General features: G+C 31.0%; 1 protein-coding gene and 1 long non-coding RNA gene across 7 annotated transcripts in view; one reads left to right on the top strand and one right to left on the bottom strand.

Moving 5' to 3' along the window:
• LOC142236651 (uncharacterized) overlaps positions 1-26364 on the bottom strand; it is a 117286-nt gene that overhangs the window by 19501 nt on the left and 71421 nt on the right. For 2 of the 6 annotated variants that reach the window (XM_075307885.1, XM_075307883.1), the window contains exons 2-7: positions 16293-16495; positions 16103-16223; positions 5091-5246; positions 4930-5015; positions 4598-4871; positions 4493-4534 (exon numbers count right to left, since the gene is read on the bottom strand). In XM_075307885.1, coding sequence (XP_075164000.1) covers positions 4493-4534; positions 4598-4871; positions 4930-5015; positions 5091-5246; positions 16103-16223; positions 16293-16432 — 819 coding nt within the window. In that variant the 5' untranslated portion in view covers positions 16433-16495. The other 4 variants (XM_075307884.1, XM_075307888.1, XM_075307886.1 and 1 more) reach the window with 4 other exon arrangements.
• Positions 7658-8501, top strand: LOC142236882 (uncharacterized). Its single transcript, XR_012722245.1, has 3 exons — positions 7658-7867; positions 7965-8175; positions 8243-8501. It is a non-coding gene; the product is annotated as an uncharacterized LOC142236882 (long non-coding RNA).

Genomic DNA, 26364 nt, shown 5'->3' on the forward strand with positions numbered 1-26364 from the left:
TCGTGCAATATACAGGTCTACTTGAATTTTTTTTGGTTTAAATTGAACATAATTTTGTTACATTATCAATAACCAGTGTATCCAACTTTATTTTCATAACATTTTACACTCGCTTTGGCATACTGCTTACAAGCTTGCGACTGGTTTCATCTATGTTTTCATTACCATGTAATCTTCACAAAATTCCAAAGTTGTTGTTTATTTTGAAATGTTTCATTCCCAATTCTGTGTTTTAACTCTCCCCAAAGGTTTTCATTGGGTTTAGGGTCTGGTGACTAAGTAGACCAATGTAGAAGGTTTATGTCATTGTCTTGGAACCAATTTTTAATAAAGCGAGAAGTGAGTTTAGGATCGTTGTCTTGTTGAAACACCCACCTTAGAGGTATGTTTTCTTCTGCGTACGGCAGCATTGTGTTCTCCAATATATTTCTATATTCGAACCAGGGCTGTGGAGTCGAGCCAATTTTGCTCAACTCCGACTCCAGCATTTTTCATCAGCTCGACTCCGACTCCAGAGTCGACTCCGGGCAATATAACTAAATCTCATTTTAATACCACTAATTTGTAGTTCTATTGCGGGGGTACCGTAAGTGGATCGATATAAAGTATCGTATTTATTTATGTGTGCAAAAAAAAGGTCTTAATTTCACATTAGATGCCAATTGAACTCTATATTTCAAATTTAGGGCAATGTTTAATAAATTAAATAATGATATAAATACCCATCATAATATGAGAAGATACCAACAGTATATGTATTTGTGGACCAAAATTATTGATACTATCTCAAATCCTTTAAATTTGTTGCGAGCTATATAAAGGTTTATATTCCCATATGTTATGCCTGAATTTGAATCTGCATCGATTTAGACAAAATTGTATATACTTCTACAAAATCTATGTACTTAAACAAAAAATAAAAATGCAAGGAAAGTCTCAAGTCGGGCGGGCCGTTTATAATATACTCTGCACAACTTTGTATTTAGATCTACATTTTGATAAAATCTCAAATCAGACTTCTACAAAATCTCGGGCAATGTTTGGGAAATATTTATAATTGTTTAGACAATTTCGCAAAAATGCATTTATGATTTATTCATTGAAAATTTTGAAAATTTGAGTCATTTCTACAAGTTTTCGACTTAGCAGTGAGTATCAGTGAGCGTACAATTTTGGAAAAAATTTTGTCTAGTAAATAAAATTTTGCAAAATTTTATATAGAAATAAAATTTTGCAAAATTTTCTACAGAAACAAAATGTTGACTAAATTTTCTATAGAAATAAAATTTTTCTATAGAAATAAAATTTCGACTAAATTTTCTATAGAAAAAACTATTTCTATAGTAATAAAATTTTGAATAATTTTTTATAGAAATAAAATTTTGACAAAACTTTTTATAGAAATAACATTTTGACAAAACTTTCTATAAAAAACAACTTTGAAAAAATTTTCTGTCAATATTCCACATATGGTATATGGCCTTAAAATAAAATTAAAAAAATAATTTCGATTTTTCGAAATATTTCAAATAATATTATATGGGCATTAAAATGGATCGATCCAGCCCATCTGATAGTTTAACATTCTAGGAAATATAAAAAGATAGACGTAATTGGAAGTTGATTTTCATTTACTATCATGCTGTACATTGATCGAATGAATAACGCAATGGAAACTAATTTGCGTAAAAACTTAGTTACAAAAATGTGAAGTGTTTTAAAAAATTTGGTTTAGCCGGAGTCGAGTCGTAAAAATTTTGCTCGACTGCAGCAAAATCTTCAGACTCCGGCTCCACAGCCCTGATTCGAACAGTGTTATTTTATAAGTAATGCAATAAATTCGACCTAGACCATACCAAAAAAACAGCCATACCACTATGTTCCCGCTCCCATGCTTGGCCGTCATTTTTGTGAAGCGCATATGAAATTCTTTTCCTTGGGGCCAACGAACATTACGACTACTACCATTTCGGAATATGTTTTTTTAGTTTCATCGCTCCACAGGATATTGAGCCGTTTTCTCTCACCTACCGTTCCTGACCACCTATAATGTTTTCTGATGAGACATAGTCTCATCTTACAAATTTTTTTCCGTAGTATAGGCACTTTTCTGACTGTTCGGCCGGGTAATTTATCGTGCACTAATCGCTGCCAAATAGATCGTGCAGATATCACATTGTCTATTTCAGCAGAAACTTGTCTGGATGATTTGAAAGGGTCTTTTTTTGGAAGAGTGACAAAAAGATTATCTGTTTTTCGAAGTGTCTTGCTTGGTTTTCCACGTGTTTTCGCAGAACTTCTTTTCTGTAGGGCTCTTTGAACACAAAGAGTAACGATCGCTTAAAAGATTCTTAAGAGCTAAAACCAGTCTTTGCCTTTCTACTGCAATGACTTTTTTCGGTTTATCTAGTAATTAATTTTTATTAATTTTTTATTATTTGCATTCAATTCATCGCCACTAAAAACACAATAACAAACATTTTGCAAAATTGAAACATTTTCATATAAAAACGCATAATGTACTTATTTTTTTGACCAACCAAATAAAGCGCTTCATCACAAAGATAACACAGGAAACAAAAATAATAATTTTTTTCCTTTTTTTTTATTGAATCAGTGCTGCCAATATTGAACTTTAGTTACATGACGTAGTTACAACACCAAATTAAAAATATGTTAGAGTTAGGACAAAAGAGAAAAAATGCCAACGTGTACTTATTATTTTGACTACATGTGTATATGACCATTTCGGCTTGGTTGTAAAATGAGTTAAATAAAATAAAATAAATAAAACAAATAGTGAGCGCTATGAATATTTGCCCCATGAAATAAAGCCCCAAAACTCAAATGAAACAGGGCCACAAATGTGGGACGACGTTTCATATTGACTACGAGCCCCATAAAATTTAGTGCCACCGAAATGTAACTGAAGCATGAAAATCGACCCCAAAATAAAATTAGGGCCCATTTCGCTTTTGATTTAAAAGACCGTGTGAAAACGAACACTTATGCTATGGTCACACTGGGCAAATATTTGACAGAAATCGAAAAAGAATCCGTCTCCACAGCCAAACCAGCCAACACTATGAGCTCATATTGGATATTTAACATCATGGTAGGGTTATTTTCCAAAAACCGTATCCAGATATTTGGAAAATGGTTCTGGAAAAATGTTTGACACTCAATTTGGTCAAATATTTGCCTAGTGTGACCATAGCCTTACTGACGTTACTCAGTACGAATTTCTAGATTCGCGTTAGCCCACTTTGGACTCTGTCCATAGGAGAAAGTCGTAAGCCCTAGCTGAAGGCAGCCCACTAAAAAAACAAATCGGATGCAGTGCAATACTATTCAGAACAACAAAAGAGTGTATTATTACCATTATTGTCAAATACCAGAATGTGAAAATAGGGCTCACTTGAAGACGAAGCACAATCCCAAAAAGGAAATTGGGGTTTATTTTCAGAATGCAAATAGGTCCCAAAAATAAAAAGAAGTTGCTCCGCAAATTGGGTCTTATTTATTGGGTCTTATTTCATTTAGGCTAATTTCATGGGGCCCATATTCATAGCGCCGCAATAGGGATACAAAAAATCGAAAATTGACTATCCGGCTTATCGTTTTTTGGTTTTTCAAAAAAGTCAATTTTATATAAATAAAAAACCGGTGAATCGAAGTTGAGGATTACAAAACGTAAACTTTTTAACATTGAAAATACAGAGTTAGACGTTCCTTGAATAGGGTTTTCGCTAAATGGGATATTCGTTGAACAGAGATTCGATTGTAAAACATTGAATAATAAACGTATAAATAAATAAATACATAAACATTCGATTAGTCGAATTTGCAGATTACAAAAGGTTGACTTCGACTAACCGAGATAAAATCGGTTTTGACAAAAAGTCGATAATCATTTTTTTTTGGCTAATAGACATTTCTCAAGTCGAAATCTCCAAAATCGACTAATCGACTTTTGAGTTTTCGGAAAATCGAGTCAAAACGACTTTTGATGTTGGTCAAAATCGACCAATCAAACTTTAACTAAAAAGTTAAAATTGAGTTGAAAGAGGTATGTGCTTACAATTCGCAAGTCGCAACGTTAAAAAGTCTATTTTTCACTAATGTCGAGAGTCTTCGTCTCCAAATTTGGAAAAAGGCGGAAGTTTGTAATTGAATCGTTGACTTTTTGATTTTTAAAATTTTTAAAATATCGAAAAAGTTAAATTTTATTCTCATAACAAATCCTAACAAAAATATAGTGAAGACGTGACATTTTATGTGGGAAAAAGGCGGAAGTTTGTATTTGAATCGTTGACTTTTTGATATTTAATATTTTTAAAATATCGAAAAAGTTATATTTTATTCTCATAACAAATCCTAGCAAAAAAATAGTGAAGACATGACGTTTTATGTGGGAAAAAGAAGCAAAAATATTGTTTTGAAAGATTTTATGGGTGCTTAATAAAAAACTTTCTTTTTTTATAATACTTACAACTGTACCCGATATTTTAAAGGCATTATCAATAATACAAGCCTATAAAACAATTCAATATGGATTAGACTTTGAATTAAGAAAACAAACATAAACTCAACTTACATTTCTCAAATCCTTATAAAATTTCATATCCTTCAATATAGTTCGAGTGGCTGTACTATGTCTGGTATAAACAGGCAAATGTTGACAATAGAGTTGATTCGTACACAAGCTAACTCTGGGTTTCATAAAGCTCTCGGCAAAATTTATAATCAATTCTTGATTGTTATTATCAATTTGCATTTTCATCCATCGATAGAAGACAATGATGTATAAAATGTACAATTTATCAGGTAAACATTGAACTTCGGATGGTGGTTTAAATGGTAGAAATTCTCTGAAATACATAATTTAAATTAATGTTTTTTTCCTTACTTCAAAACATCAATACTCACTCAAACACCTTGCACATTATATTCCGAGCATTAAAAAATCTTGGTATATAAACCAACGTTTGCAGGATACTTTGGCGTGTGACTTCCTTTTAAGATAGATTGAATGCAATTAGTTTCTTCTTACAAAAAATTCCATTTGTCCCATATATGTATGTATGTACCTCATCGTATGCTTGGATTAAATGCCTTCTCATTATATAAACTATAGAATTCTCTATGAGCATTACATCATCGTTATCACAATCGGTATTTAGTCTAAGCTTACAGCTAATATATATCGCAATTAATTCACACAATCTATGGCGAAATTCGTCCAACTGAAAGTAAGAATAAAAATTTAAATTACCAATAAGTATAAAGTGTGAAAGACATCTATTTGAAATAATTTTATAGGGTTTGCAAGAGATAACCCAAAAGGTTTTTGAGAAGATGGTGACAGAGATTTTAACGCAAAGTATTTCTACAGATTTCCATCCACTTGACCGATATACTTTCTCAATCGTTAGCTGAAAAATTTCTTTATTAAAGAGTGATTTGGACAGGTTTAGCATCTCATTAAGCACATTCGATTCTTCAGGGTTATATCTATTGATATTAGATTTAGTTCATGTGGGTCACTTCGGAACGATGTCAACTCTTTTTTTCATCTGGGTTGAATTTCGATGATCATATTAATTCGATGGGGAATCACCGGTTTGGGAGTTTAGAATGTATAAAACATCGGAAGGGGTTGTCGGAACCTTAGGTTAGGCTATGTATGGTGTGACAGTCCGTTATTTCAGGCTTACCAATGCACTATGGCTCAAATCGCGATTTTAGCGGCAAAAGGTCAAATTTTAAACTTTAAATTTTTAATATTTTCTAGATGGGGTTTACTAACGAACATATTGATAGTAAAAAATCAAAATAAATTATTACAGTTGGCAACCCTGTTTATGCAAAAACTGCCGTTAGTGTTAACAAAACTTTTAATAGGTTGTAACAAGAGTAAAGCAGCGCATTTTTTTAAATTCAAGTGTTTTTTAAATAAATATTTTTATAAAAAAATTAAGTAAATATGACTTCTAATATTTAAGGTGAGTAGTTTAACTATATACAAATAGAATTTGCTAAATGTTTCTATTTCGTACACAGAAAAAAATTTCACGAACATTTTTCCAATTAAAATCTTAGAGTTTTAAAAAATTTTCAATTAAAAATTTAATTGAATCAACAAATTTTTTAATTGAAATAAAAATCAATCATACAAATTAATAGTATCAATTAATTTTTTAATTGGATCAATTAATTTTTTAATTGGATCAATTAATTTTTTAATTGACTGCCAAATTAATTTTTTAATTGATACTATCATTTCTGTGATTGAAGACATTTCAATTAAAAAATTAATTGGATCAATTAATTTCGTAATTGAATCAGAAAAAAATTTTTTTGTGTGTACACACAAAAAATTATCACCAAATTTTTTTCAATTAAACATTTAACTGAATTTGGAAACGGATTCAATTAATATGTTAATTGATTCAATTAATTATTTAATCAAATCCGAATAAAAACCAATTAAAAAAATGATTGATATTTGTTACGTTTCCAATTAAAATATTAATTGATTCAATCAATTTGTTAATCAATTCGGAAATAATTTTCAATTACAAACGTGATTGAAAAATTTTCTGTTTCCAATTACACATGTGATTGATCCAATCACCTTTGTGATTGAAATTGAATAATTTTGAGCAATGGAAAGAGCGAAAGAGCGAAAAGAGAACAAGAGAATGGGTATTTATAAAAAAATGTGTGATGGAGAGATCAGTCTGTGGAAGTAACTCGTAACGAACGGTTGGGTTTTTGTTTTTCGCGGAAATTGAAAAACATGATTGGCGACATTCTGTCTGCTGCATTCAAAATGTGTGCATAAATATTTTCAACGCAACAACAAATCATAGTGTCGTCCGTTCGTCTTTGGAATTCGTTACCTATGTTGTATTTTTATTTATTTGTTTTTTTTTCTTTCTTAGTATTTTTTTTTCTTCTTATTCTCGTCTCTGTTTCTGTATATTAATGTCACTTCTAATTTTATCTTTGTTACCGTACCCAAATTTAATTATACCAATTTTTACAATATTGTCAAATCTTATATCTTTTATTATTATTATTATATTTCTTTTTTATTTGCCATTCTCTTTTATTTTTGATAATTATATTTTATTTTTAAAATCATTACAAACATATAATTTAATTGTCAATTTCATTTCATTTCATTTAGTTTTTCGTTTCTTATTTTTTTTTAATTACATTTAAGTTTCGATTTATGAGATTATACAAACATTGGATAAACTTCCCTGTACTATAATTATAAGAATCTGTTATTCTTGTTGTACAGGTTTTTATGAAATAAATAAAATAAATAAAGGGTTGAAATAAATAAAGTGTGCAACAACAAATGGTCACGTGGTAAACGTTTAAAAAAATATATGAGAGAACGCATTAGAAATTACCTGTGTTTGTGTTTTGTGGTATTGTAAAAATGGAAAACAATCTACGTTTATTGAAGGTAAGACATTGTGAAATGTGAATACCGTTTTCTATTGAAGCCTGTTTACATTAAACAAACTAAAATAATATATTTTTTATTCATTTATTTTAGTGAGCAATTTTATTTCGTGAAATTGGTCAATCATCATTTTATCAAATATATAAGAATACAAGAATATGTTTGCAATCAAAAGGTTGGTACCATATTGATCTTTTAAAATTATAATTTTTTTCACTCCTAGTTTTCTTAAAACCAAGAGCGGTGTGGGTTTGTTGGTATGGGTCTTGAAGTTGCGAAGTAGCGTTGGCATTAGATTGAATTTTTGTTTTACCTGCCTTTTTCAGTTTGAACCCAAGTAGATAGCAGTATATCTGATAAACTAATGAGCTGAATTATGTAATGGTAAAAAAGTTCTTTCTTTTGAATTTAAAAATATGAAAAATATCCGAAAATAATAAAAATATGTATTTTCCATTTATATTTTTTTTTCTATTTCCAGAATTTGCAAAGTATCATAAACATAATACCAAATATTTCATTGTTTTGCCATTATTTTTGTCTTTGGAAATTTTGGAAAGGAATTGTACTAAAATTAATTAATTATTACCGAGCTCCTTAATACACCTTTTTATGCTAGAAGACTACAACTGCAAATGAAGATTATAAATCTGTAACCTGGAACTAAGAATTTAACTTGATATTCTATGCAGGTAAGTTTTAGCAAAATTAACTTTTAATTGAACAAAATTAAATTCGAATTATACTGTTTACTTTCAGAAAAACTAATTTAGCTTACAGGCTGCTGATTTATTGGAAATCTAGGCGCATTTACATATTAGAAGGAACATGCTGACATGGTTATTATGATAAGGAAGATAATTATTTATATAGTCTATTTTTTCACCCTATAGTTGTTATTGATAGTAATTGTATGTGTAAGTTATGTTAGAACAAAACACAAATGACAAGAACCAAATTTATTTGTCTATTGCATAATTCAAAAAATAATAAAATATTAAATATGTTTTATAAGGAACACATATTTTCTTTTATTTTAAATAAAACTAAATACGATTTTGGGGGCGCAATATATAAATTTTTTGATTGAAATTTATAGCCAATTTCAATTAATTATTTAACTGAATGAATCAAATAGTTGATTGATTTTTGTCGCGATATTAATTAAAATTTTAATTGATTCAATTAAAACTGTGATTGAATTTTATGTTAAAAATCAATCACGTTTTTAATTAATTCAATCACACAATTAATTGATTCCGTTACAAAAGTCAATTAAATTTTTAATTGAAAATCGTGTTAGTTTTCAATCAAAATGGGTGATTGATACTATCATTTTCGTGATTGAAGACATTTCAATTAAAAAAATGATTGAATCCGCGATTTTCGTGATTGAAATCAAAAAATTTTTTTTGTGTGTAGTTATAAAACCATAAACCATCAAATGGGTGTACTTTTTTTTAATTTTTGAAGAGTTTTATCGTTTTTCGTGTTTTGAAATGTCTTAGGAAATTTTTACATGTGATTCTTTGTAGAAATTTCCAGTTTTATGCCATGGTAAAACTGTCTGCATTTGACTGATAATGGATGAATGAATGATATTTTTTCAGAAACACTCAGGTTTAAAAATCTTGAAATCTTTGAGTTATTGTTGGAAATTAAGAGAAATTATTCGAATTATAATATAGGAATTACATATTGATGTCTGACGGTTTGAGATATGAATAAATCCTTTGCATGCGTAGTCTTGGCAGCAAATAAACACACACAAAATAAAAAGTTTTGGGTCTTCATGTCGAAAAGCCAAAATCAAATGACAGTGGAAATGGTGATGAAATGCATTTCCCGCACGAAAGAGAGAAGAGCATTTTCTCGCAAGGACCTTTAATATTTTAATATTGGCTTCTAAAACATTTACACCCAATCTTAATTGGTTTCTCGTCTCGTCATCATTGCATGGAAAATAGTGAAATATTTTTCACAAAATATAAATGGTATCCGGCAGCCACGCAGCCACCGTGGTGCAATGGTTAGCATGCCCGCCTTGCATACACAAGATCGTGGGTTCGATTCCTGCTACGACCGAACACCAAAAAGTTTTTCAGAGGTGGATTATCCCACCTCAGTAATGCTGGTGACATTTCTGAGGGTTTCAAAGGATTCAAGAGTGCTCAATATACTTCATATGCATCTCAGAAGTATGGATAGCTCTGGTTCATATATTTCTTGTTTACAAGAACCTACACATACCACAATTAAAAACAAAAAAATAAAAACATCAATTTATTCGGAAAGTCACCAGCGTACGAAAACAAACAAAACAAAACGTTTCCAATTGTTTCGTTTCGTACAATCCACATGTCCAAAACGAAACAAAACGAAAACCTGACATAACGGCACTTGCCTTTCGTTTTGTATTGTTTTTGTTCGTGAGTGGAAACCAAACCTAAACTGAAAAGTACTGTGGTGCTTAGTAAAATATAGGAAACAAAACGGTACACATTAAATGCAAACGTTTCGCAAACGTTTGCTCATTCGTTAAGTCCTTACAAGAAGACAAATCTTGAATTTTATTTTTATACCCCTCACCACTACTGTGGCATAGGGTATAATAAGTTTGTGCATTTGTATGTAACGCTTTGGTAACGATTGGTCTCAGAAAAGTCTGAAACCAATCGTTTAGTATACCGATCGTCTTAGAATGAAATTCTGAGTCGATTTAGCGATGTCCGTCTGTATATCCGTCCGTCTGACTGTATATGTAATTTTGTGTGCAAAGTACAGCTCGCAATTTAAGTCGGGTCGTTCTCAAATTTGGCACAGAATTTCACTTTGGCTCAAAAACAATCGCTATTGATTTTGAAAAAAAATCGGTTCATATTTAGATATAGCTCCCATATATATCTTTCGTCCGATTTGCACTTATGTAGCATCAAAAGCCAGAGTCTTGCCCTGATTTGCTTCAAATTTTACACAGAGCGTACGGTTAATAGTTCCGATTTAGATATAGCTCCCATATATATCTTTCGCCCGATATGGACTTATATGGCCCCAGAAGTCAAAATGTTATTCTAATTTGCTTGAAATGTTGCACTAGGAATACAATTAGTAGTGTAGTCAAGTGTGGTAAATTTTACTTAAATCGGTTCAGATTTAGATATAACTCCCATATATAGAATTCGCCCAATTTGAATTAGTATGGCTACAGAGGCAAAAGTTTTACTCTGATTTACGTGAAATTTTGCAGAGGGAGTAAAATTAACATTCTAACTACGCTTGCTAAGTTTTGTTTAAGTCGGTTCAGATTTTGATATATCTCCCGAATATATCTTTCGACCGATTTAGACGTTTTACCCCTATTTACTTGAAACTTTGCATAGGGAGTAGAATTAAGGTTCTGGATATGTATGCTTATTTTGGTTGAAATCGGTTCAGATTTTGATGTAGCTCCATACATGATTTTGATATAGCTCCCGTACATGTAACTTTTAAAGAATTTCTGTTCACATTCTTATCAGGGTGCGTATTTTTAAGATGACGCTCCAAATTACCGACATGCCCACATAAAGTTTTATGGCAGTCTTCATTGTTACATTTAAATGTTTTATTTTGATTGTCATACTCAAATAGTTGTCGTAATATATCATTTTTTGGACGCGGCATGATCGTACGAAGACACGGAGTACACTGATTTCACGTATTGGTTATGTCCCGCTGTTGTCATCGTTTCGCTCAGCAAACGTTTGCAAACGTTTTATTGCCGTTTCGTTATCGAACGAAACAACAAAACGACACAAATCCAAAGAGCATTAAAGCAATCGTTCCGTTTCGTCTCTTTTGCTTTTGAAATATTTGTTGTTTTGTTTGTGACTACGTACAAAACGATTGACGAAAATTGAAAAGTTTGTGACTTTAAATGATACGTACCTCAATCGTTTCGTTTGTTTTCGTACACTGAAAGTCACTAAACGTTTTAAAATGCTTGGATTATTAAAGAGTAGTCGTATGAACTTTGTGTGTACTAGAAAGTTAATAATTATAGTTGTGTTCCTTTACTTTACTCGTAGTAAAAAGTAGTAAAAGAGAGAAATATTGAAAATCCTCTCACAGTTCAAAATTTGTTAAATGAACAGGAACGAAAATATAGCAAAAATGTCATATAAAAAAAAAAACAAAAGAAGTATTGTAATTTCAATAAATATTTACAAAAAATGGAATCAGGTAAGTTAAATACTTCTATATAGCAATTATTTTGACAAATGGCCGATTTTTTGCAGGAAACTTTGAAATCCTTATTGTGATGGAAAGGAGCTATGGTTTTTACTGTATCATTAATAGTACTCCTTGTGTAAATTTGAAATCAAAATAAAACTCTGCTTCTGCGCCATATAAGTACAGTAAAAGCGCATATTATCCGTATCTTATATGGGGGTTTGCCATTCCGTTCGTAACACATACAAATAACGATTTATGACTATAGCAAGTATATATAGTCTTGATCAGGGAGAAATTAGAAGACTATAATGAACCTATAGAGCTGAAATGTTGGCAGACACATATTTTGTCTACAAACAGGTCAAGTTCGAAGATGGGTTACATCGGCCTAAAATTTCGATTTTGCCCCCATATAAACCGACCCCCAGCAGCACATAGACATTAAAACTTTTATCCGATTTGCATGAAATTCAAAACGTATAGGTACTTTCGGCCCATTAATATCTGTGCCGAATTTGGTGTGAGTCGGTCAATGTTTTGGTACTTTTTTTTTTTGAAACAAGTGGTATTGGTTCAGTGTTGTTTGGAAATTCCAAATTGTGGAGTCTACACGTTTAATCTAAAGTACAAAATCCTTTAGAATATGTAGAATTTTATAATCGATCTTAAAACTGTCCATCTTGATTCAAAATACTGACCCCACTTTGTTCAAATTTTGCACAAAAAAATTTTAATGCCCATATCTCGCAAATATTAGATCTATTCGCACACACTGGCAATCTTTTCATTGAGGTTTATAAGATCTATCCAACAAAGCAAAAATCTTGAAAATCAGTTCATAATTGCGCATTTGCCAAGTAAAATAAAATTTCATATATCCGAGCTGGCTGGCCAACTTCCAACGTCTATAGGCCATGAACCCACTAGGGAGCTACAAACCTGTAGGAGGAAAACATCTCAGCTTTAACACATTCCATTCCATTCTTAATCCATTCAAAAGTTACAGAAATATTTCCCAAAAAAAAAGCGAATTGGAACTACTGTGGTTTGTAAAAATTGCAAAGAAATAATTATTTTTGTCATGGCATCTACCAATTTTACTCGATAGAATTTGTCGAGTAACTTGAAGTAAAATAATTTAAAAGGGACATGTATTTTGAAATTTTGCTCTTAAAATTATTTACTACTTTTACTATTTTTTTGGGTTTTTGGGGTAAAGGAACACAACTTATATAGGCTACATTTGCCTTGATTGTTCGGTAAAATTTTCAATAGTTGCTGAAGTCGGAAAACCTAAAAAGTAGGTGAAAAATTGTAATTTTTTTTGACATTTTTGGGGTTTTGAGCATGAAAGTGAAATTTTTACGATTTAATTTCAGCAGAGCTACAACTTTGTTAAAGTATGCAAAAACAAATAACACCATTTTCGAGGTATTTATAGCCATTGCTTTAAAAAAGGCGTCGTGGCAAATTTTTTCTAAAACCCATTTTTTTATAACTACAAATCTACTCACCAAATTTTGTAAAGCTAACTTGATGGGAAGTATTTTTTCCCGCTAAAATCATGATTTCGCCCATAGTGCAATGCTATTCAGTCCTTTGTGATACCGCACGCAGTATGCTTTTTACTAGACCCATTCGGTACTAAGGATTTTATGGGATAAGGTAACTAATGACGATATTTCCAGGAAGGAATTTATTCTAGGAATTATTTTCTAGGAATAATTACCACCATTTCCTTTTCACTAGCTTTCAATATTCCAATTAATCATTGAGATCGGTGAGACCATTCGAAAAAAGCTGTGTACATATTTAATTCCACGCACGGTTTAAAATCTGAGGCAAAGGAATGCGACATGCTGCTAATTTGTTGTTTATATTTGACCAAGCCGTTTTTAATAATTTTCTCTCACTCACTATCCGAGGTCGTTGTATTATTTTTCAACGGCGTCAACTAATCGCAACAGAGTCAACGTTCACACAGTGTGGATGCATGAAATTAGGGATGGCATTCGGGATTAATCACGTCCTGAAATCCCGTAATGCGCTTTACAGACTATCAGTTATTCCGGACGACAGTGCTCGTGTCGAACATATCCCATATATTGTGCACATTATAAGTTAAGTCCGAAGGCATAATCGATACTGCTGCATGTTTATGGGATCGATAACACATTTACCGATTATTTAGTCATCGCCGACAAATCGTATCGATCCGACACACTGTAAAGGGCACCTTATGCGCTTTACAGACTATCAGTTATTCCGGACGGAATGTCGGTGTTTGTAAGGAATCTTGCAGTGTGTCGGATCGATACGACTTGTCGGCGATGACTAAATAATCGGTAAATGTGTTATCGATCCCACAAACATGCAGCAGTATCGATTATGCCTTCGGACTTAACTTATAATGTGCACAATATATGGGATATGTTCGACACAAGCACTGTCGTCCGGAATAACTGATAATCTGTAAAGCGCATTATACGGTCGGATAAACCCTGCAACACAACACGTTGTGGCGACAAATCCGATAGTATAAGGTCGTGTTCGGCTGTCGCGGGGACGTGTTGGCATAAAATCAAAACAACTTTGATTTTTTCTGGTTGGGTGGTACAAATCATTGAGTGTAAGGGGATGTTCGACAAACATTATCAAAGACAAATTTATTTTTACATTAAAAACAGGCATTTCTGCAATGGAATTAATGATGGATCGCCAATTCTGGTTGAAAATTAAAGAAATATATAAATCTAAACCAGTATTGTGGCAAAAACGTGGAAAAATTCCACTTCCAATCAATGGAAAACCAGGCGACAAGTATTTTGAAATTCATCAAGTAATTTGTAATGTATTAAATGTGGATTACTTCAGGAATCATTGTTTTGACACATAAACCAAGATTTTTTTATTATTTTCTTCCATTTTTTCAGTAAAAAATGGTTTCACCCATAAATCTTCATACAACTTCATTGTTTGTTTATGCTTCTTCTTATTTTTTCATGTTGTCATCACATTTGTTCGTGCAGTGTAAGGGGAAAACTTCAACGAACACACAACAAATAGACGAACCTCTGTCGGAGTGTTTATCCGACCGTCTAAGGTCCGCTTAAGATTCTTTACAAACGCCGACATTCCGTCCGGAATAACTGATAGTCTGTAAAGCGCATAACATGCCGCGCTAATTTGTTCTTTATATTTGACCAAACCGTTTAATAATTTTCTCTCCCGCACTGTCGGAGACCGTTTTTTTTATTTTTCAACGGAGTCAACTAATCGTGCCAGATGCGATCATACGTTCACACAGTGTGGATTGCTAATATTTTAAATTAGAGATAGCATTCATCGCGTCCTGAAATCCCATGATTTTTATACCCTCCACCATAGGATGGGGGTATATTAACTTTGTCATTCCGTTTGTAACACATCGAAATATTGCTCTAAGACCCCATAAAGTATATATATTCTGGGTCGTGGTGAAATTCTGAGTCGATCTGAGCATTTCCGTCCGTCTGTTGAAATCACACTTCCGAACTTCCGAACGAAACAAGCTATCGACTTGAAACTTGGCACAAGTAGTTGTTATTGATGTAGGTCGGATGGTATTGCAAATGGGCCATATGTGTCCACTTTTACGTATAGCCCCCATATAAACGGACCCCCAAATTTGGCTTGCGGAGCCTCTAAGAGAAGCAAATTTCATCCAATCCGGCTGAAATTTGGTACATGGTGTAAGTATATGGTCTCTGACAACCATGCAAAAATTGGTCCACATCGGTCAATAATTATATATAACCCCCATATAAACCGATAACCCGATTTGGCTTGCGGAGCCTCTAAGAGAAGCAAATTTCATCCGATCCGGCTGAAATTTGGTACATGGTGTTAGTATATGGTCTTTAATGACCATGCAAAAAATGGTCCATATCGGTACATAATTATATATAGCCCCCATATAAACCGATCACCAGATTTGACCTCCGGAGCCTCTTGGAAGACCAAAATTCATCTGATTCAGTTGAAATTTGGTACGTGATGTTAGTATATGTTATCCAACAACCATGCAGGAATTGGTTCATATCAGTCCATAATTATATATAGCCCCATATAAACCGATCCCCAGATTTGACCTCTGGTGCCTTTTGGAGAAGCAAAATTCATCCAAGTAATTCGATTGTGGATGACAGTCTTTCGTAGAAGTTTCTACGCAATCCATGGTGGAAGGTACATAAGATTCGGCCTGGCCGAACTTACGGCCGTATATACTTGTTTGTTTTGAATCTGACCCGAAAATAATAATAATAATAAATTTCGTTGGAAAACTCGAAAGCAAAAATCTGCTTCGTTCGATATCTGGGCCCTGTATCCATCCTCGTTAAAAAAATAAATAAACTACAAACTTACCTCATAACCACATTTCAAACTCATGTCTTTCAATAAATCCAAAACTCGAGCTATACTTTCTGCCAACATTTGACTTGTTTGGATGCATTCCAAGACATCGTTGTAAATTTCATAGCATCCTCTAGGAAAAAAAAACAAATGAAAATAAAATAAGTTTTTAAAAATTTTCACAATATATTAAATATTTTACCTCCGATATTTATTAATAATTTTTGTCAAAATTTCACTATCAATTTCATCTTTATCCAATACATAGTTTCGAATCTCTCTATAGGTTTCATCCACAAAGGGATAAAATTTCGCCAATCTTTTAGTTTTGCGCAAAGACATAATGTGATGGCGTATTTGACTGACGTAATGTAAATATTTGGATAAATTAGACTGCTATGCTACCTATGGCGAAATAAAGAAAAATAAAATAATTAGAGAATTTCATTAGTGGCAAGAACAAAAACAAGTATGTACGGCCGTAAGTTCGGCCAGGCCGAAGCTTATGTACCCTCCACCATGGATTGCGTAGAAAAATCTTCTAAACACTGTGATCCACAATCGAATTACTTAAGTTGTGGTAGCGCTTGCCGATGGCAAGGTATCTTAAAACCTCCTAACACCGTCTTCTAAATTGTATGTAAGTCCATACGTGGTTATATTAAATCAAACAAGTATATACGGCCGTAAGTTCGGCCAGGCCGAAGCTTATGTACCCTCCATCATGGATTGCGTAGAAACTTCTTCTAAACACTGCCATCCACAATCGAATTACTTAAGTTGCGGTAACGCTTGCCGATGGCAAGGTATCTTAAAACCTCCTAACACCATCTTCTAAATTGTATGTAAGTCCATACGTGGTATATATTAAATCAAAAAAGATCGATCCAATACGTATATAATTCAGTTTGACAGAGTAGACATAAAATTTCGACAAAATTTTCTACAAAAATAAAATTTCGACAAAATTTTCTACAAAAATAAAATTTTAACAAAATTTTCTTAAAAAAAAAAATTTTAACAAAATTTTCTATAGAAATAAAATTTTCACAAAATTTTCTATAGAAATAAAAATTTTGACAAAATTTTCTATAGAAAGAAAATTTTGACAAAAATTTCTACAGAAATAAAGTTTTAACAAAATTTTCTATAGAAATAAACTTTTGACAAAATTTTCTATAGAAATAAAATCTTGGTAGATTATTTTGGCTCGAGTGGCAACCATGATTATGAACAGATATGGACCAATTTTGGTATGGTTGTTAGCGACCATATACTAACACCACGTTCCTAATTTGAACCGGATCGGATGAATTTTGCTCCTCCAAGAGGCTCCGGAAGTCAAATCTGGAGAACGTTTTATATGGGGGCTATATATAATTATGCACCGATATGGACCAATTGTGGCACGGTTGTTAAAGATCATATACTAACACCATGTTCCAAATTACAACCAGATTGGATGAAATTTGCTTCTCTTGGAGACTTTGCAAGCCAAATCTGGGGATCGGTTTATATGGGGGCTATATATAATTATGAACCGATGTGGACCAATTTTTGCATGGTTGTTAGAGACCACATGCCAACATCATGCACCAAGTTTCAGGCGGATCGGATGAAATTTGTTTCTCTTTGAGGCTCCGCCACCCAAATCTGGGGATCGGTTTATATGGGCGCTATATATAATTATGGACCGATGTAGACCAATTTTTGCAAGGTTGTTAGAGACCATATACCAACATCATGTACCAAATTTCAGTCTGATCGGATGAAATTTGATTTTCTTTGAGGCTCCGCCAGCCAAATCTGGGGATCGGTTTATATGGGGGCTATATATAATTATGTACCGATGTGGACCAATTTTTGCACGGTTGTTAGAAACCATATACCAACACCATGTACCAAATTTCAGCCGGGTCGTATGAAATTTGATTCTCTTTGAGGCTCCGCAAGCCAAATCTGGGGATCGGTTTATATGAGGGCTATATATAATTATGGACCGATGTGGACCAATTTTTGCATGGTTGTTAGACCGATCCAGAATATATATATACTTTATGGGGTCTTAGAGCAATATTTCGATGTGTTACAAACGGAATGACAAAGTTAATATAGCCCCATCCTATGGTGGAGGATATAAAAAAGGCTTTAAAAATAGAAGAAAAATACTACACAGAAAAAAATATTTTTCTAATTCAATGACGAATTTATTTGATTCAATTAATTGAAATTGCTTCAATCACGAAAATTATACACCCAAATAAATGTGTTAGTAGACACAGCAGAAAAGCCTGCTGAAACATATAATGTTTGCTGATATAGCAAATATTGTCTATTTTTTTTAAACTGAATTGTAACAAAACATCTTTCAGATTATTTCTCATTTCATTTGCACTTTTGCACATTAATAACGTATATTAAGTAAAACTTTATTTTACTTTTACTTTCATAGAAAATACATACTTAAATTGTAAAATCGCCACTGCTGAATAGCAAAAATTTTAAATAGTACTCAAATTGTCCTATATCTCGAATACATATGTATCGCCTGAAAAATCATAAATCTCTTTTGTACAATTGCATTAAAATTTCTCTCGCTTCATATTAAATTTTAATTCAAGAGTTTTTGTAGAAGTACAAAAAATTGTTTCCATTAAAAGTAGTTGTATCTGGAAATGCAAACTTTTATATAGCTCCCAGCAAATTTTAAGTAGTTGAGATGGTAACACAAATGTTTTTCTACATAGTGGTGAAGGGTATAATATAGTCGGCTCCGCCCGACTTTAGACTTTACTTACTTGTTTTTGCTTTAGACTTTTTTCATTAAATTAAAAAAATTACCTTGAAGTAAGGCACGTTTTTCCCTAAAGTAAAAAAATATGTTTTTTATTTAAAAAAATAATAATATTAAAGATTATCTTTAAGAAAACATTTTTATTTTGAAATGCTTGTTATAATTTGGATTTTTAAGCTGATATTTATTTGTACGTTAATAGTTTTAATTTATCGCAAAAATATAATGAAAACTCTATAAATTAAAATCAAATCCTAGGGAAGATCAAAATCTTTGGAACATAGTACACAGAAAAAAATTTCACAAAAAGTTTTTTTCAATTAAAATCTTAATTGAGTTTTAAAAAATATTCAATTAAAAATATAATTGATTTTCAACTAATTTTTTTAATTAATACTATCATTTTTGTGATTGAAGACATTTCAATTAAACATTAATTGAATCAATTAATTTCGTGATTGAAGACAAAAACTATTTTGTTTTGTGTACTTTTTTTCTAGTGTACATAGTCTTCGTTTAAGTGTATACTCTCAATTGATATTACAAATGTATATATTTAGCAATACGAATGGATTTCGTGACAAATGGTTTACGTTTCGCTTATTCATCATAATGAGTATGACAGGGATATTTTAAGCCTTTGAAAATGAATGAAAAAATTACTATCTGCCACAGCATAAATGAAATATATATATTTGGGTAACTATTTCATAAAAAAATTGTAGCAATTCTAATGCATCAGAATCAATACAAATATCTCCATCTTGGTATTGAATCTGAATCAAAAGAGATGGAATTCAATATTAAAACTTTTATTATACCCTGCGCCACACTGTGGAACAGGGTATTATAAGTTAGTGCATATGTTTGTAACACCCAGAAGGAGACGAGATAGACACATGGTGTCTTTGGCAATAATGCTCAGGGTGGATCCCTGAGTCGATATAACCATGTCCGTCTGTCCGTCTGTCCGTCCGTCCGTCTGTCTGTGAACACATTTTTGTGATCAAAGTCTAGGTCGCAATTTAAGTCCAATCGCCTTCAAATTTGGCACATGTTCCTAATTTGGGTCAGAATAGAACCCTATTGATTTTGGAAGAAATCGGTTCAGATATAGATATAGCTCCCATATATATCTTTCGCCCGATATGCACTAATATGGACCCAGCAGTCAGAGTTTTATACCGATTTGCTTGAAATTTTGTACAAACGTAACACTTAGTCGTATAGTCAAGTGTGCAAAATTTTACTGAAATCGGTTCAGATTTAGATATAGCTCCCATATATCTTTCGCCCGATATGGAGTTATATGGCCCCAGAAGCCAGATTTTTGGCCGAATTTGGTTGAAATTTTGCACTAGGAGTACAATTAGTAGTATAGTCAAGTGTGCAAAATTTGATTGAAATCGGTTCAGATTTAGATATAGCTCCCATATATATCTTTCGCCCGATATAAACTAATATGGTCCTAAAAGCCAGAGTTTTGGCCCAATTTGGTTGAAATTTTGCACCGGGAGTAGATTTAGCATTGTAGCTATGCGTGCCAAATTTGGTTGAAATCGATTCAGATTTAGATATAGCTCCCATATATATCTTTCGCCCGATATAGACTAATATGGTCCTAAAAGCCAGAGTTTTGGCACAATTTGGTTGAAATTTTGCACAGGGAGTAGATTTAGCATTGTAGCTATGCGTGCCAAATTTGATTGAAATCGGTTCAGATTTATATATAGCTCCCATATATAGCTTTCGCCCGATTTACACTCATATGACCACAGAGGCCAATTTTTAACTCCGATTTAGTTGAAATTTTGCGCAGGGAGTTGAATTAGCATTGTAGCTATGCATGCTAAATTTGGTTGAAATCGGTTCAAATTTAGATATAGCTCCCATATATAGCTTTCGCCCGATTTACACTCACATGACCACAGAGGCCAATTTTTAACTCCGATTTTGTTGAAATTTTGCACAGGGAGTAGAATTAGCATTGTAGGTATGCGTGCCAAATTTGGTTGAAATCGGTTCAGATTTAGATATAGCTCCCATATATATGTGTTTCTGATTTGGACAAAAATGGTCAAAATACCAACAGTTTCGTTGTAAAATCGCCACTGCTTAGTCGAAAAGTTGCAAAAATGACTCTAATTTTCCTAAACTTCTAATACATATATATCGAGCGATAAATCATAAATAAACTTTTGCGAAGTTTCATTAAAATTGCTTCAGATTTAAAAGTTTTCCCATATTTTTTTTTACTAACATTGTGTTCCATACTAGTGCATTAGCCGACTTTAATTTTGAGTCTATAGATTTTGTAGAAGTCTATCAAATTCTATCCAGATCGAGTGATATTTAAATGTATGTATTTGGGACAAACCTTTATATATAGCCCCAACACATTTGACGGATGTGATATGGTATCGAAAATTTAGATCTACAAAGTGGTGCAGGGTATAATATAGTCGGCCCCGCCCGACTTTAGACTTTCCTTACTTGTTTTATATAAGGTTAGGTGGCAGCCCCATGTATCAGGCTCACTTAGACTATTCAGTCCATTGTGATACCACATTGGTGAACTTCTCTCTTATCACTGAGTGCTGCCCGATTCCATGTTAAGCTCAATGACAAGGGACCTCCTTTTTATTGCCGAGTCCGAACGGCGTTCCACATTGCCGTGAAACCACTTAGAGAAGTTTTGAAACCCTCAGAAATGTCACCAGCATTTCTGAGGTGGGATAATCCATCGCTGAAAAACTTTTTGGTGTTCGATCGAAGCAGAAATCGAACCCACAACCTTGTGTATGCAAGGCGGGCATGCTAACCATTGCACCACGGTGGCTCCCAGTTTTTGTATCTTGACCACAAACCAAAAAAGCGTTCAAAAATTTAAAATGTTAAGATGATGAAGAAAAAGATGAAAAAAAGAATAAATTCAAATTTGATTCGGAATCAATATCAAAATCATTAGTGTACAAAATCTTTGGAACCGGACATGTTTTTTTCCGTGTATGTAAGAAATAATTAGGGAAATAAAGTTTTGAATGTGGTATTATTTTTTTAACATCAAAAAAATACAATAAATAAATTCGTATTGATAGGATCAAAACATTTTTGAACGCGCGATAAAACAAATCTGTTATTTATTAATGGAATGGATTTACATTTACGAAAATTGGACAACAATAGGTTTGTTTGGGTAATTTTCCAATAAAAGTTAAGAAGTGTACGCATTCACGAATTTATCATTAATTCAGCGGTTTTAAATCAATTAAAACGAAATATATTGACATTTTCTAATGCACTTCTATGTGAAATTGTGCAATATATCGAACATTGGATTTGTTGATGATTAACCAGCTGATAATTGCAAGTTTTTACTGGGAAATGTAAACGACGGACTTCCAGTACAAATTTTTGATAGTAATCAAAATGTATCGAGTACGCAAACAGAACTCGTATGTTTCAGTCTCACAGAATTCAATTTTTTTATTCCGAACAAGCTTAAGACCCTTACAATTATATTTATAATTTTATTATAGCTTACAATTATATTTATAATTTTATTGTTAATGTAATTTATTAATAAATAAATAACAATGCAATATGTATTATTGTTTTTAATCCACTCCACTTTAGGTTTTATGTTTAATTCACTGAAATTATATAGCCTTTTATTTTCTTTGACATTATTAATATTGACATATTTGCTTTAATTTCAAAAACTTTATGTAGATTAGTTTTTAATTCATACCCCCTCAAATTTAATGTTTTAATGATATTGGTTTTAATTTGTTATGATTTTGATTTATTTATTTTTAATTAATCATATTTAAATTTCCAAAAATATCACTTTCCGCAAACTTTAATTTATTTTTTGTTCTATAAAAAACAAAACAACAAATTAAGAGTTTTTTATTTTTTTTTATTTTATTTTTAACAACGATTGGTAATATTTATCACTTTTTACCGATTTTATAGTATATCAAATATAATAACGATTTAATATCAAAAACTGTACAATATTCAATTTGTTTTTAATACACTCCACTTCAATTGTTTTATTTAATATAGCCTTTAGTTTTCTTTGACATTAATGTAAAATTCCTTTAAATATACACTTTAATTTTTCGAAATTTCTTCCGTCGGCTAAAATTTCTCTCTCTCTCTTTCTCGACGTATTGGGATTTCACATTTAACTGATGTGTGGGCATTCTTGATATGCCTCTCATAGCTGTGGTGAGAGTGGTTTTGTGTTATCTCTATTTTATTTTCTTGTTGTTGTCGTTGCTTTTCATACCAGTCTTATGGAATATAGGGAAGAAGCAGTGTTGCCATTTTCAGTTTTTCTTCTAATAGGTTGGGGAGGAAACTATTTGAGAATGTTCAAATACATGCTCAAATGGAGATTAATTGGGAAATTAAATTGAATTTCACTGCCAAAAGGATTGGTTTTAGGATTATACAAATTCGTGGGAAAATAATAAAAACACAAATGGAAAAAATGTCTTAATCAGTAGTAGGTTAGGTTCGGTTATATTCTTTGGTTTCAATTAACAAAATTATTGATCCAATTATTTCTTATACAAATTACTTCAATCGTATAAACACCGACGCCAATTAAACCTTTAATTTATTCTAATAATTTTAGTTGTTGAATTTTGTTTTGATTACAAAATTAATAGATTAAATTCTAGTCCATATGGATAAATTTAAATCATTAAGATTAGAGCCAATTTTCATTTTTGAATGAAATTTGTTCCTCCATGAGGTTTTAGGAGCCAAGTCTTGGGGGTCCGTTTATATGGTGGCTATATATACACTCTTAGAAAAATATGTTTTTCATATGTTCCGATATAAACAAAATGTGTTTCGGGCACAATTTTAAAACACAATATATTTAAGTGCAAACAAGGAATGTTCCTAAACTAACACTAAATGTTTGGGACATCTATGTTAATATGTTAGAATATATTATGTTTGGGGCATGAATGTTTCATAAAAATCATATGTGTGAATGCAAACATATATAAATTTACATATTTCGACTAAACATACATATGTTGTGATATTTTATTCAAAGCGACAGAGAGAGTATAGAGAAAGAAATAGAGATGGAAACCGGGAGAGTTGACGGGAGAGTCCACGTGGCAAACAAATGTATGTTTCTGTTAAATAATGTTATGTTTGCATGGGCTCGTGGGCGCTGCAAACTATGCTATATAAGTGTAACTTATAACGATAATTATCTACTGGTGACTATAACAGCTACGTAGTCCAGTGGGTAGTTTGTTGGCTTACAAACTGTATAGTCCTCGGTTCGATTCTCCGTGCAGGCGAAAGGTAAAATTTAAAAAATTTATAAAAGTGAATAATTTCTTTAACATTATTTGTATTACAGAAACAGGTGCCAAGAACTAAAATATTTCGAGGAAGTGAAAATTACGAGTATGTTAGGCAATGAGCACAATCGTCTTTGGGAAACATTCTTCCAAGCATATGATATTTTTGGGCTCAAAATGCTTCCAAACATATGATATGTTCACATAAAACAAACATATTAATGTTTCGGCAGTATCCAATAATATATGTGCTTCCTGCAAAATATGTTTGGAACATATGTTAAAGAAGCGATTTTTTTTGAGGGTGTATGATATGACCAATATGGACCAATTTTTCCATTTTTGTGAGAAGGCATATATTATCATCAAGTACCAAATATATATAAAGGCATTAGATGGAAAACGACATTAAGGGAATCTGCATTTGTAAATGCGCCTGCAAAATATTTCTCTCCAACTAAGAGGTAATTCATAAATAGAAATTTTTTTACAGAAATAAAATGTTGAGAAAATTTTCTATAGAAATAAAATTTTGAGAAAATTTTCTATAGAAATACAATTTTGACAAAATTTTCTATAGAAATACAATTTTGACATATTCTATAGAAATCAAATTTTGACAAAATTTTCTATAGACATAAAATTTTGACAAAATTTTCAATAGAAATAAAATTTTGACAAAATTTTCTATAGAAATAAAATTTTGACAACATTTTCTATAGAAATAAAATATTGATAAAATTTTCTATAGAAATAAAACTTTGAGAAAATTTTCTATAGAAATAAAATTTTGAGAAAATTTTCTATAGAAATAAAATTTTGAGAAAATTTTCTATACAAATAAAATTTTGACAACATTTTCTATAGAAATAAAATTTTGACAACATTTTCTAAAGAAATAAAATTTTGACAACATTTTCTATAGAAATAAAATTTTGACGAAATTTTCTATAGAAATAAAATTTTGACGAAATTTTATATAGAAATAAAATTTTGAGAAAATTTTCTATAGAAATACAATTTTGAGAAAATTTTCTATAGAAATACAATTTTGAGAAAATTTTCTATAGAAATAAAATTTTGAGAAAATTTTCTATAGAAATAAAATTTTGACAACATTTTCTATAGAAATAAAATTTTGACAACATTTTCTATAGAAATAAAATTTTGACAAAATTTTCTATAGAAATAAAATTTTGACAAAATTTTCTATAGACATAAAATTTTGACAAAATTTTCTATAGAATTAAAATTTTGAGAAAATTTTCTATAGAAATAAAATTTTGTGAAAATTTTTTATAGGAATAAAATTTTGTGAAAATTTTCTATTGGAATAAAATATTGACAAAATTTTCTATAGAAATAAAATTTTGTGAAAATTTTCTATAGAAATAAAATTTTGACAAAATTTTCTATAGAAATAAAATTTTGACAAAATTTTCTATAGAAATAAAATTTTGAAAAAAAATTTCTATAGAAATAACATTTTGAAAAAATTTTCTATAGAATTAAAATTTTGAGAAAATTTTCTATAGAAATAAAATTTGGACCAAATTTTCTATAGAAATAAAATATTGACAAAATTTTCTATGCAAATAAAATTTTGTGAAAATTTTCTATAGAAATAAAATTTTGACAACATTTTCTATAGAAATAAAATTTTGACAACATTTTCTATAGAAATAAGATGTCGAGAAAATTTTCTATAGAAATAAAATGCTGAGAACATTTTCTATAGAAATAAAATTTTGACAAAATTTTCTATCGAAATAAAATTTTGACAACATTTTCTATAGAAATAAAATTTTGACAACATTTTCTATAGAAATAAAATTTTGACAACATTTTCTATAGAAATAAAATTTTGAGAAAATTTTATATAGAAATAAAATTTTGAGAAAATTTTCTATAGAAATACAATTTTGAGAAAATTTTCTATAGAAATAAAATTTTGAGAAAATTTTCTATAGAAATAAAATTTTGACAACATTTTCTATAGAAATAAAATTTTGACAACATTTTCTATAGAAATAAAATTTTGACAAAATTTTCTATAGAAATAAAATTTTGACAAAATTTTCTATAGAAATAAAATTTTGACAAAATTTTCTATAGAAATAAAATTTTGACAAAATTTTCTA

Source organism: Haematobia irritans, chromosome 4 (assembly GCF_050003625.1).
Source record: "Haematobia irritans isolate KBUSLIRL chromosome 4, ASM5000362v1, whole genome shotgun sequence".
NCBI lineage: Eukaryota > Metazoa > Arthropoda > Insecta > Diptera > Muscidae > Haematobia > Haematobia irritans.